Below are 13,446 nucleotides of genomic sequence, written 5' to 3'. Positions count from 1 at the left end.
ATACCAGAAAATACAAATAAACCTTCAGTTATAAGCTACTCCATGACAACCTTAAGACACTTAGGCCATGCCCTAAACATAGTTACTCTTAAGAAGCAACCAGAGAACTCTAAGAATACAGGATACTAGGTCCATACCCAGAGACTCCAGAGATTTGGCAGGTGTGGGACAGGAACTAGGAGTCTATTTTTTGTCCTTGTTTTAGTTTTCAATCTTTATCATTGACTTGGGCCCTATTTCCAAAGCCAGGGAAACTAGCATAATAGAAAACTTTAGAAAATGTTTTCTACTAGAATGTAAGACCACGTAATTCCAATGTTATTTCATAAGCCCTCAACAAAATAAAGCAAAACATGTTCACAATGTTTTATATAAAATGTATAAGATATAAATGCTAAACTCAGATAACATTTCACAGCTTTTAAATTTCAAATTTGAATGATATTTGACACTTTTAAAACAAAACAAAACCCAGCATTTTTTCAGTGTAAAATAGTGTCAAGAAGGACATTAGTATTAGATGAGAAAAGATGACTTCTAAATGAAACTTTTTGTTCTAGGTGTGACTAATCAAAGAGATTCCAACATAGTACAAGCACACCTATGAAAATATTTCTAAAGTTGTGCTACAGAATGGAAAATAAATGAGAGTAACTGTATAAGAAATAGAATTTTTTAGGCATCAGAATGATGGAACAGTAATATAATAGTGTTATTGTACTCATAGTATGATCACCATGAAAACAAGATTTATCATGAAATAAAGAAATTCCAAACACATAGAAAACCCAAATCTTTAAAAATTAAAGACCAATCCAGCAATTCCAACTCTGATCAAATACCTAAAAGTACAGAAACTAAGGACTCAAAAAAAGTATTTGCAAAACCTATGTTTATAGTGGCATTATTCACAATGACAAGGCAGCAACAGAAACCTAAGCATTCACTGACAGATGAATGGATGGATAAAACGTGGTATTTTACACACACACACACACAGAGGAATATCACTCAGCCTTAAAAAGGATGGAAATTTCGACACAACACAACATGGATGAACTCTGAGAACGTTATGTTAAGTAAAATAAGCCAGTCACAAAAGGACAAATAATGCATGATTTCACTTACATGAGATACTTAGTCAAATTCATACAGACAAAAAGTAGAATAGTGATTTCCAGGGGCTGAGGGAAAGAGGGAATGGGAAGTTGCTGTTTAATGGTCAAAAAATTTTAGTTTCTTAAGATGAAAAAGAGCTCTGGAGATGAATGGTGGTGATGGATACAAAACAATATGAATGTCCTTAATGCCAGTGAACTGAATACTTAAAAATGATTACAATTGTAAATGTGTTATATTAAAAATAATTATGTTGAAAAATTAAAGACTTACAGATTCCAGTTTTTAAAAATAGACTATATTCCACAAAATAAATTCATGCAATTAAATATACTGAAAAGCACTAATCATAATATTAATGAACTAAAGTATACTCAGCATAGTATTAATAATTGTATTTAAAAAATTTTTCAGAATAGATATATAGTTTTTTTAAATCAGCCCTTAATTTCCAAATCATTTAAAAAATTACATTCAATATAATTTACTACTAAATGCATCTTATTCTAGTTTACTCCTTTAGAAACTGATAATTCTTTGATGGTAGAATAATATATTATACCACAGTTTAAAAAAATTAAAAACTGGGGGCAAGTTGGGAAGCTTCTAAGATGCCAGTAATGTGCTGATAACGGGCTCTAGGTACAAGTTAAATGGGTACTCAGTTTGTGAAAGAAAACAGACTGAGAGATACTCTTAAAATTTATATGTACTTTCAGGTATGTTATACTTCTGGAAAAAAGTTCAAAATATCCTCAATTAAAAATAGCATGTCTTTTTCTAACATGTCAATAAGAATGTAAATATTTCACTTACCTCAGTGGACTGCTTTCCACTATAAGACATTTTCTTGATAGCCACCACTTCATTGGTGCGCACATCTCGGGCCTAAAAAAAAGAAAGAAAGGATTATTGTAAAAATTAACAATCTGGGCAATAATTTCTTTGAGAATAAAAGCATTCATAAGCTACCTGTCAAAAAGGACATCAAAACTGCCTTTGAAGAACATTAAAAAAAAACCACCAATAACCATATAGTGAAACTTATCAAATCATCTAGGAGCTGGTACTTTGGAAAGAAATATAAAGCAGGGTTTAACTTTCAGGGATCTAGTTAAGGAAAAACCAGAAATTTGAACAGCACTATAACAAAGAAACAACATGAGACTTATACACAAGCCTATGCTAATCAATTTTGAAACTGCAATGAAATAGACAATTTTCTAGGAAGGAATAAATTACTACAACTGATCTAAAGAAGAAAATATGAGTAAAAGAAACAATGGTGGCAGACTGAAAAGAACATCAATGAACTATCTTTAAAGTACTCTTGAGTGGGGAATTCGTTGGCAGTCCAGTGGTTAGGACTCTGTACTTTCATTGTGGAAGGTGTGGGTTTGTTCCCTTAAGTCCGTGGAATTCTTCAGGCCAGAATACTGGAGTGGGTAGCCTTTCCCTTCTCTAGGGGATCTTCCCAACCCAGGTATTGAAACCACGTCTCCCACATTGCAGGCAGATCCTCTACCAGCTCATCCACAGAGGAAGCCCAAGAATCCTGGAGTGGCTAGTCTATCCCTTCTCCAGCATATCTTCCCAACCCTGGAATTGAACCAGGCTCTCCTACATTGCAGGCGGACTCTTTACCAACTGAGCTATCAGGGAAGCCCAAATAAAGACAAGAAAACTCTAAAAATTTTTAAATATTATAGAGCATTAGAAGAATTTTTCATTTGGATAAAATATACTATAATTACAGAAATGCAAAAGATTGTTACTAGAAAAAAATTTCATAATTTACCACATTTTTGTAAAGGGGGAAATAAATATATAAGCACTTAATAAATGCTAAAAATGCAGAAAGGACCCCACTGTAAATGTTTTCAAATGCAAAAAAGGCCACACTCTCAGAAAACACAAAATAGAAATGTAGATTCTTAACATGACAACAGTGAAAGTCGCTCGGTAGCGTCCGACTCTTTGCGACCCCATGGACTATACACAGTCCATGGAATTCTATAAGCCAGAATACTGGAGTGGGTAGCCTTTCCCTTCTCCAAGGGATCTTCCCAACCCAGGGATCAAACCCAGGTCTCCCACATTGCAGGCAGATTCTTTACCAGCTGGGCCACAAGGGAAGCCCAAGAATACTTGAGTGGGTAGCCTATTCCTTCTCCAGGGGATCTTCCCCACCTAGGAATTGAACCAGGGTCTCCTGCATCACAGGCAGATTCTTTACCAACTAAGCTATCAGGGAAGCCCTTTCTTAACATGATAAATCACCTCTATTGTAAACAACTATTAATCAGGCTTAAGACAAGACTGCTAAAAGGCTATTACAATTATTACTTAATAGTGCTGCAGTCTGAAAAAAAGTAACAAAATGTAACAGGAAAGAACTAGAAGTTCCAGTTTCCATTTAACTAGAAAAGAAAAAACCAAACTCCTATGTGTTAAAAAATTATAATCTATATATTAAGAAGGTACATGAGAATAGCTGCAAAATAATTAAAGTGGGTTCACTAAAAGCATCAGAACATCTCAAAACATCTTTTGGAAGAACTTATCTTCAATTCAGATTTTAAAGAGTTCCCAAAGATAAAACTTCTAAATTATTTTATGGTGATGGCTGCTAAACTCATATTTACTGATAATGACTGAAATGTACACATAAAATCTGTGAACTTATGGTATGTTATTTATACTTAAAAAAAGATAGCACATCTGTAAATTATATCTCAAGAGTGGCCTGAAAAAAAAAAAAGACTCTGTTAAGTGGGCTCTGGGAAACTTAATCATATTCCAATTTCAATTACCAGTGAACTGGTTAGGAGACTGGCACCACTTATTGTAACGGGTGAATCAGATCTATCCACAGAAGCTCTGGCTTAAATACATAATAAATTGATTTTTCCAAAATGTTCTCTGCTTATCTACAAAGCCCTTTATTTTAATCAACATTTCTAAACAGCTATATTCCTTTCTTTTGTAACAGCTGAGATATACTTTACATACCATACAACTTTGGCATTTAGAATATTCACAGAAACATGCAACCAACACTACAGTCAGTTTTAGAACTTTCATCACCTCAAAAAGAAAGTCCAAATTGTTCATTTAGAAATGGTTAAAATGGTAACTTTTGTGTGTATTATACAATAAAAATCTTCTCCATTAACAAAAGAAGATAGAAACTCCATACCCTTTAGCTAATACCCTCTTGTCCCTTTTCTCCACCCATGCAACCCCAAGCAACAACTAATGTACTTTTCTGTCTCTCCAGAGATTTGCCCTTTCTGGACATTTCATATAAATGAAACCAGGTAATATGTGGTCTTTTGTGACTGACTCTTTTCAAGATTCACAACTAATGATACTGAGCATATTTTCATGTGCTTCTTAGCTATTACATCTTTCTTGGAGAAATGTCAATTCAGACATTTGCCCATTTTTAAATGATTGTTTTTTGATTGATTTAGAAGAGTTCTTTACATATTCTAGACACAAGTCCCTTATCAGATTACAATTTTTTTGCTCCTATTCTGTAGGCTGTCTTTTCACTACTTTGAAGCATAAAACTTTCTATTTTTGATTACAGTCAATTTATTTTTTTCTTTTGTTGCTCATGATTCTGGTGCCACATTTAAGAATCCATTGCCTAAACTAAGGACATGCAGATTTAGCCCTGTATTTTCTTCTAAGAATTTTACAGTTTTAACTGTGACATTCATGTCTTTGGTCCATCTTGAGCTAATTTTTCTACTATGGGGCATGTGTGAGGTGTGTGCACGTGTGCTCAGTTGCTTTGGTTGTGCCCATCTCTTTGCGACCCCATGGACTGTAACCCACCAGGCTCCTCTGTCCATGAGATTCCCCAAGCAAGAATACTGGAGTGTGTTGCCATTTCCTTCTCCACGGGATCCTCCTGACCCAGAGACTGAATCGTCTCTGGGTCTCCTGCACTGGCAAGCAGGTTCTTTACCACTAGCGCCTCCGGGGAAGCCCAGGCTACTCTCCAGTTGCGGTGCACAGGCTTCTCATTGCGATGGCTTCTCTTGTGTTGTGGAGCACAGGCTCTAGGCACGCGGGCTATAGTAGTTGCTGCATGTGGTCTGAGTAACTGCAGCTCACCAGCTTAGTCGCTCGGCAGCAAGTGAGATCTTCTGGGACCAGGGATCAAATTGGTGTCCCCCTGCATTGCAAGGTGGACTCTTAACCACTGGACCAGCAGGGAAGCCATAAACTGCTACACTTTCAATTGGCCTAAGCTTTATTTAAAAGTGGGTATACTAAATGCAAGGTAGTATTCTGGATTTAATTCTACAACAGAGAAGAGACAAATCAGGAAATCTAGAAAAACTCGGGACACCAGTTCGATTCCTGGTTGAGTAACGAAGATCTCACATGCCATGGGGCAACTAAGCCCACATACCATGACTAGAGAGAAGCCTGCACTGTGCAACAAAAGCTCCCACAGGCTACAACAAACACCTAATGTAGCCAAAAGTAAACAAAAAAAATTTTTAAATAATAAAAATAAAACCCTACATAATAAAGAATACATAAAATAACACATTATAATAAATAATTATGTTCATTTTATAAATATAAATAACATTATATATTATTAAATAATACATGTTAAAACATGACTATTAATAAAATCCAAACATAGTAATGATAGAATTCAAATTAAATGACCAAGTTAAAATGAGATAGGACTTTTATTTATTCATGTTTTTAAAAAGCAAAATACAAAAATATTAAATGTTCGTAAACATGTTTTCCTTCCCTTCAGGATCACGTATCTTGCTTACTTATCATGTCTTACCAGGTTCCACCAATCTAGAACAATTTCACAACCCTTCTTTGTCTTTCATGATACTGGCATTTTTGAAGAATATACAGTGGTATTTTTAGAGAATGTAACTAAACTTGTGCTTGTCTTGACAGTTTTTCAAGATTAGATTCTGATTATACACCCCTGGCCAGAACACTAGAAGAATATTATGCCCTTCCCAGGGTATCTTATCTGGAGGTATACAATGTGTCCATTCCTCACTCTGTTACTAATTTACTCACCCTCTAAAGGCATTGTCTCTGGTTTTCCAATGTGTATAAAGTTACCATTTCCTACCTTGTATCTAACAAGCAATCTGTGGAGAGATACTTTAAAACCATGTAGACATCTTGCTCATCAAAATTTTCCCTTAGATTTAGCAAACACTGAAGTCCCAAACAAAATGATAGTTCACTATGATGGTAACAAAATGCTGATTCCCCCCCCCCCCCCCCATAAACACCTATACCATTCCCTTCACACGTAACAGGCAGGCATTCTATTTTAAAGAAAAGCTCTCCCTTTTCATCCATCCATCCTTCTCTGTCATGGAAATTATGAATTCCCTTTTTATTAAATGGGTATAATTCACTACTATCTTTATACTGATGTTCAAATTCTTTGAGATTTGGCCCTCCAAGCTGGCTCCATTTTCTTTCTGTCAAGCCTCATTTTTTCTTTTTTTTAAAAGCACTTTTTAGCTTTTTGATACAGGGTCTTCTAAGGCTTATCTTTTATGTTCCCTGCCCCTGCAAGAAAATGATACATTTCTCCAGAAATGTCTGGGGGACAATGGATGCATGTATATGTTCGGCTGAGTTGCTCTGCTGTGCAGCTAAAACTATCACATTTATTAATCGGCTATACTCCAATATAAAATGAAATGTTAAAAAAAAAATAACCTACATGTGGAAGAATTCTCACAGAATATCTACTGAACGCTGGCAGAAGACTTCATACAAAACAAACAAAAAAAGATCTCATACAACCAAAGTTGCAAGAATGATCACCATGTAACAGGGTAGGGTGAGTTAAAAAAAAAGGAATAAGGACAGGACTTGTGCTCCTGGCGGTGAGCTATGAAAGAACAGTTCCCTCAGTCTGAGAATCCCCTTCACTTGTTGGGAGATGGGCTGGGACAGACAGTGAACTTCACAGGCTCAGAGGAGAGTACAGCAACCAGCCTGCGGGAGATAGGGCAGGCAGAGTCCAGCGCAGACGGTCCTGGCCACCTCCCTGCACTCTCCACCCCAAAATGCACATCTGGGTCGCAACAGAAGTCACAAAGGTCTGTCTAGTCAAAGCTACGGTTTTTCCAGTAGTCATGTATGGATGTGAGAGTTGAACCGTAAAGAAAGCTGAGCACCGAAGAATTGATGTTTTTGAACTGTGGAGAAGACTCTTGAGAGTCCCTTGGACTGCAAGGAAATCAAACCAGTCCACCCTAAAGGAAATCAACCCGGAATATTCACTGGAAGGACTGATGCTGATGCTGAAGCACTTTGGTCTCCTGATGCAAAGAGCTGACTCCTTCAAAAAGACCCTGATGCTGGCAAAGACTGAGGGTAGGAGGAGAAGGGGGTGACAGAGGAGGAGATGGTTGGATGGCATCACTTACTCAATGGACGTGAGTTTGAGCAAATTCCAGGAGATAGTGAAGGACAGGGGAGTCTGGCGTGCTACAATCCATAGGGTCGCAAAGAGTCGGACACAAGTGAGGAACCAAACACAAGTTAACACACTTGTGAAAAGGGACAGGTGGGGCCCCACCACAGCAGCCTCATTTTCGAGGGGCTCACAGTAGATGTGGCCCCACCTCTATGAGCTCAACACTGGTGGATTCACACCGCAACTGGCAGCTTTGTAAGCTCAGTGTCTGAGGGGCATTACGGTGGATTACTGCTGCTTCCATAGATGGGGTGGTCCAGTACTGGCAACTGCGGGATTTGAGGGCAGGCACACAGAGGCAGAGCCTGGGTTTGGACTGACTGTGCAGCCCCTACGGCAGGTCCAGGTGCCTGACTGTGGTGGATCTGCCCTACTGGTTTTGTGAGCACAGAACCTGAGGGATATCCAGGGTGACGGCCTGTACTCAACTGAGGTGGGGCTGAGGGTAGTGCACACAGCAGGTGACAGGCAGCACCACAGAGCCCACTTCCTGGTGGACAGCTTCTGTGGAGGAATACACAGTGGCTGCACTCCCAGCAGAAGCACCCCAGTCCCACCTACCTCATACCACAGCTCAGAAACCAATTTGGGGGCTTCCACTGCAATAACTGGGGAGCAGACCTCATCCCCAACAGGGCTGTTACAAGTACAGAGCAAATAGGAGGCCCTGCTCAACATCCAGTGCACTCACTATCAAGAGGATAAAAGTCACCACACACTGAAGAAAGACGTGGCAGGCATCTGTATTAAAAACAGTCCTGGGACCAAAAATATCAGACTCACAAAGGCTACATAAGGATGTTCTCACATAGTGAAAAGGAAAAAGAAATACTATGTGAGCATTAGCCAAGGAAACCTATCAATAATATAAAAAATAGATTTTTAAAGCAATACTATAAAAGGTAAAGAGTGAAATCTTAATGGTAATGGGACAATTCAACAAGATACAGTATTTCTAAATTTGTATATTTCTAGTAACAGATTAGAAACCTATAAAGTAAAACAAGATAGAGCTAAAAGTCAAAATAGATATCAGTGGAGATTTTTAAACACCTCTTTCAGTTACTGACACAACACACAGACAAAAACAAACTAGTAAAATCAAAGGACTCAAAAGATCTGAAGACTATAACCTATAAATATCAGCTACTTGACATACACAGGTCATCACACCAACAAAAATTTTCCAGTGTACAACTAAATTTTCCAGTGTACACTCTAGAAGAAAATAATCACAAAATATATACTGACTGATCAAGTAACCCAGATACACAAGGAAATCCTGAAAACTCAATTAAAAAAGAAAACCCAATTTTCAAAAAATGGACGAAATATTTGAACAGATACTTCCAAAGACATGTGAATGGCCATTAAGCCTATGAAAGAGAGCTCAACATCATCAATCATTAGGGAAATACACATTAAAACCTAACAAAAATACCATTATACACCCATCAAAATAACTCCAAATGACCATCAACATCTAATGCTGGCAAGGATACATACACTAAATTCTCATACACTGCAGATGGGAGTGTAAAGTTTCTACTTAGTGAAGAAGTCTGGCAATTGGCCATAAAACTAAATATACACCTTCAACAAATCTTGGATAATTACTTAGAAGAAAAGAAAAATTGGGTCTTTTGTAGACTTTTGTAAATAAAAAATCTTTAAATTAAAATATGTTATTAAAAACAAAGAAGGACATCATGTATTAAATAAAGGTTCAATACATCAAGAAGATACAACAATTATAAACTTTCACACACCTATGGACAGATCATTATGTACAGACAGTTCTATAATAACAGTTGGAGACTTCAACTGTTATTTCACTAAGTCATGTCCAACTCTTTTGCTACCCCATGGATTGTAGCCCAACCAGGCTCCTCTGTCCATGGGATTTCTCAGGCAAGCATACTGGAGTGGATTGCCATTTCCTTCTCTAAAAGATCTTCCCAGCTCAGGGATCAAACCCACATCTCTTGCATTGGCAGGCAGATTCTTTACCACTCAACCACCTGGGAAGCCCTGAAGACTTCAATACTCTAAAGGAGAGGACAATCAGACAGAAAATAATGAAGGAAATAGAGGACTTGACATAATAAACCAACTAGATCTATAGAATGCACATTCTTCTCAAGTGCACATGGGATATTTTCCAGGATAGACCGTGTTGTGCCAAAAATCAAGTCTCAACTGATTTTAAAAGATAGGTATCATCCAAAAAATAACAAAAAACATAGGTATCATCCAAAGTATCTTCTCTGACCTCAACAGGATAAAGTCAGCAATCAATAACAAAAAAGGAAAAAAGGAAAATTCACAAAACTGTAAAAGTTTAACAGCACACTTTTAAACCAATGTACCAAAGAAGTCATAAGGCATGTTAGAAATACTGAGAGTTGAATGAATAAAAAAATTCAACACATCAAAACTTATGGAACCAAGTGAAAGAAGTGCTCAGGAGGATATACATTCATTCTCATTTTTTAATAATCCAAGAAACTCAATAACTAAAACTACTTTCATATTATATACACACAGCAATACAAGTGACTATAAAATGGACTATGGCCTCTGTCTCTTTATATTATTATTTTTTATTTTTCCATGACTGAATTTTAAGTAAATGCTGGTCACTGACTTTAGCCTTTAACACTTACAAAATACACTGCTCCAAAGCTTCCATGGCCAATTTCTCTGAGATCTGTGAAGAGCTTCTCTGGATCTTCTTTGAAGAAGAGCTCTGCAATTTCAGGGTCCTTCAGGCTGCCCGCACGATTGGTTGATGGCATCCTGCTGGGCAATCAGCTGTCTGATTCTAATTTTATACTGCTATCCCAATCCTTGGTTCATCTGTATGAATGAAGCCACGCTGGCATAAGCTATTGTAGAGAAATAAGAGAAGAAAAAAGTCAGGAAAAGCTGCTAAGAATAATTTGTATAAGATCATTTTCTGATAGCATATCTAAAATTACTTCAGGCCTAAAATTTCACTGAGAAGGAAGTGTGACCTGCTAGTGCAGGAGTTCCTAAACCTGGCTCATCATCACAATCACCTGTGGGGCTTAAAAAAATAAAGGATTCCTACTACACATAGGGTAAGCATTACCAGACATACAATTTTTAAAATTAAATAAATGTTTACATTTTAGAAGGTTTATCTAATCCTTTCCTAATTCTGAGGTAGTGAGCCCACTGGCAGAAGACACAGGCTATTAAAAAAGTATGCATGCCAACTTAAGGTGTACCCACAGGAAGTTTCTAACAACAGAAAGATTAGATTCCCATCTATTAATGATTTTCAAACGTAAGAAAATACACAAAGAATTTAACTCAGTAAGTTGTCTTTCTTTTCCTTTCATATGCCAGTGTTTAATCAACTCTTAACACAGACATTCCAAAGAAAAATGCAATGGGAGAAAGTAATGAATTTAACAGACAACTAACTGCTTTCTCTATAAACATGACTCACATTAAAATATAGCCTTTATCAAATCTGCTTCATTAGTAAGTAGATATTACAGATAGCAGAATTACCAGGGAATTAGTTGGTTATCATTTCCTCTATATCAGATTACCTAATTTAAAAAATGGCTGTCATAACTGAGAAGCTTCAGAATCTAGGTTCTGGAATGACACTACCTGAATATTAATCCTGGCAACACTAATTACAAGCTGTGAACTGAGTAGCCTTATTTTCCTAAACTGTAGAATGAAAACAATAGCCTACCTAATATAGTGGTTGTGAAGGTTAAATGAATAAATATAAGCATAGATTAGTACTCAGGCATAGTAAGCACTACATTAAATGTTAGCCACTTAATAAACTCACCAATTAAAAAAAAATCTCCCAAAGCTATTTCATTTGCTTCCTAATTAATGTCATTAGATCCTAGTCAACTCTCCTCCACTTCATAAAGCTTTTAAGCAGGTATCTAAAAAAGTCCAGAAACAAACCCATGTATGTGTACCTAGGAATTTAGCATACAATTAAAGAAGAAACAAATTTTGTCGAAAGAACTAAGAACCCATTTGGAAAAAATTACAGAAATTATATCCCTATCACATACCTTATATAAACACTACTTCTAAATGGCTTAACCAGGCCTCTCAAATCAATGAGTGAAAAAAAGTATTTATAATAAGTGTTGTTGAGAGACACCAATAGCTATTTGGAAAAAAAATAAAACACCTGTTCCTCAAACTAAACGTCAGAATTACATACGGGTCAGAAAAGCAAATATTAAACTTGGGAGGAGGGGCCATGGAAAGACTTCAAACAAAAGGGACAAATAATAAACTTGGGGAAAAAAATGTTTGAAACTTACATTTACAAAGGGTTAGTATTTCTAATATGGAAAGAATTTCAAAAAACAAGACAATAATCTGACAATCTTGCATTCTTAATATATAGTTTCTAAAAACAGCATGCGCACACACACACACACAGACACACACAAATAAAGCACTATCCCAGCAACCCAGCAGAAATATGGGTAGTTCACAGAAGAAAAAAAAAAAACAGAAAGAAAAGAAACAGTCATTAGATATATGCACTTTTATACAGTGGCAGTGGTATTGCAAAAACAGTACAAAACCTATGGAGAAAAATCTACAAAAATCAAATGTATCCTTAACATTTCACACAAAAATCCAACTTTAAGGAACCCATATCAAAAACACATATAAAATATAAGAAATGATAAGTGCACAAAGTGAGGAACTGGGGGAAGTCCCTACTGGTCCAGTGGTTAAGACTCCACACTTCCACTGCTGGGGGCCTGGGCTGATCCACAGTCGGGGAACTAAGATCCCATATGCATTGCGCACACTTCCCCCTGCCCCCCAATTAAATAAAAAGATCAAAAAAACAAAGCGGAAAAAAAAAAAAAAGCGAAGAGCTAGAACTCATTACACTGCTGATGGCAATCTGGAAAGGTACAACCATTCTAGAAAACCATTTAACAGATGCTTATCAAATTAAATAAACATTTATTATGTGATGGAACAGTTCCTTAACTAGCTATCACTTATTCAAAAGTTATAAAAACAAAGGCACACAAAAAGACTTGTACATAGCAGCTTTATTCATAATAACCCCAAACTGCAAATAATACAAATGTCTATCAACAAATATATATATACAAAAAACTGTGGTATATTCACACAATGAAATTCTTTTCACAGTAATAAAAAGGAATAAACTACTGATCCATGCAGCAACCCAGAAGACTATCAAAAGCATTATGCTCCATAACTCCCTGGCAGTCCAGAAGTTAGGAATCCAAGCTTCTACCTCAGGGAGTGGGTTTGATCCCTGGTCAGGGAACTAAGATCCCACATGTGGCGGGGGGGGGGGGGGAAGGTGTGTGGAACAGCCAAAAAACAAACAAACAAAAAAAGGCATTATTCTCAAGCAAAAAAAAGCCAGAAATCAAACAGTAAAAACTGTATGATTTCCCTGATAATTTTCAAATAGGCTAAACTAGTATATAGTGACAGATTCATGGTTGATTGGGGTCAGCTTTGGGAAGAAGAGAGGAACTGACCACAGAAGGGCTCACAGGAACTGTCTAGGGTTCTATAATGTTCTGTATTTTGACTTCAGTAGAGAATCACTCCTGTCAAATTCGAACAATATTAAAATGGATGCATATGTATATGCATATATATGATGTATATATATACATGCATGCATGTATGCATATATATATATGCATACATATGATGTATATAATACCTCAATTAAAGTAACAACTTTAAAAAATAAAAAGGTTTAAAATCTAAAATATATAAGTATATATAGCAAATTTATG

The 13,446-nt window shown here is 36.5% G+C and overlaps 1 protein-coding gene across 2 annotated transcripts in view; it reads right to left on the bottom strand.

The window, feature by feature from the left end:
* TAOK1 (TAO kinase 1) overlaps positions 1-13,446 on the bottom strand; it is a 96,473-nt gene that overhangs the window by 47,035 nt on the left and 35,992 nt on the right. For both annotated transcript variants that reach the window (XM_061142964.1, XM_061142966.1), the window contains exons 2-3: positions 10,291-10,512; positions 1,936-2,007 (exon numbers count right to left, since the gene is read on the bottom strand). In XM_061142964.1, the coding sequence (XP_060998947.1) occupies positions 1,936-2,007; positions 10,291-10,422 (204 nt within the window). In that variant the 5' untranslated portion in view covers positions 10,423-10,512. The remainder of the gene's footprint in view (positions 1-1,935; positions 2,008-10,290; positions 10,513-13,446) is intronic.

This window comes from Dama dama, chromosome 5 (assembly GCF_033118175.1).
Source record: "Dama dama isolate Ldn47 chromosome 5, ASM3311817v1, whole genome shotgun sequence".
Taxonomy (NCBI): Eukaryota; Metazoa; Chordata; class Mammalia; order Artiodactyla; family Cervidae; genus Dama; species Dama dama.
This window is presented reverse-complemented; position numbering and strand designations above follow the sequence as displayed.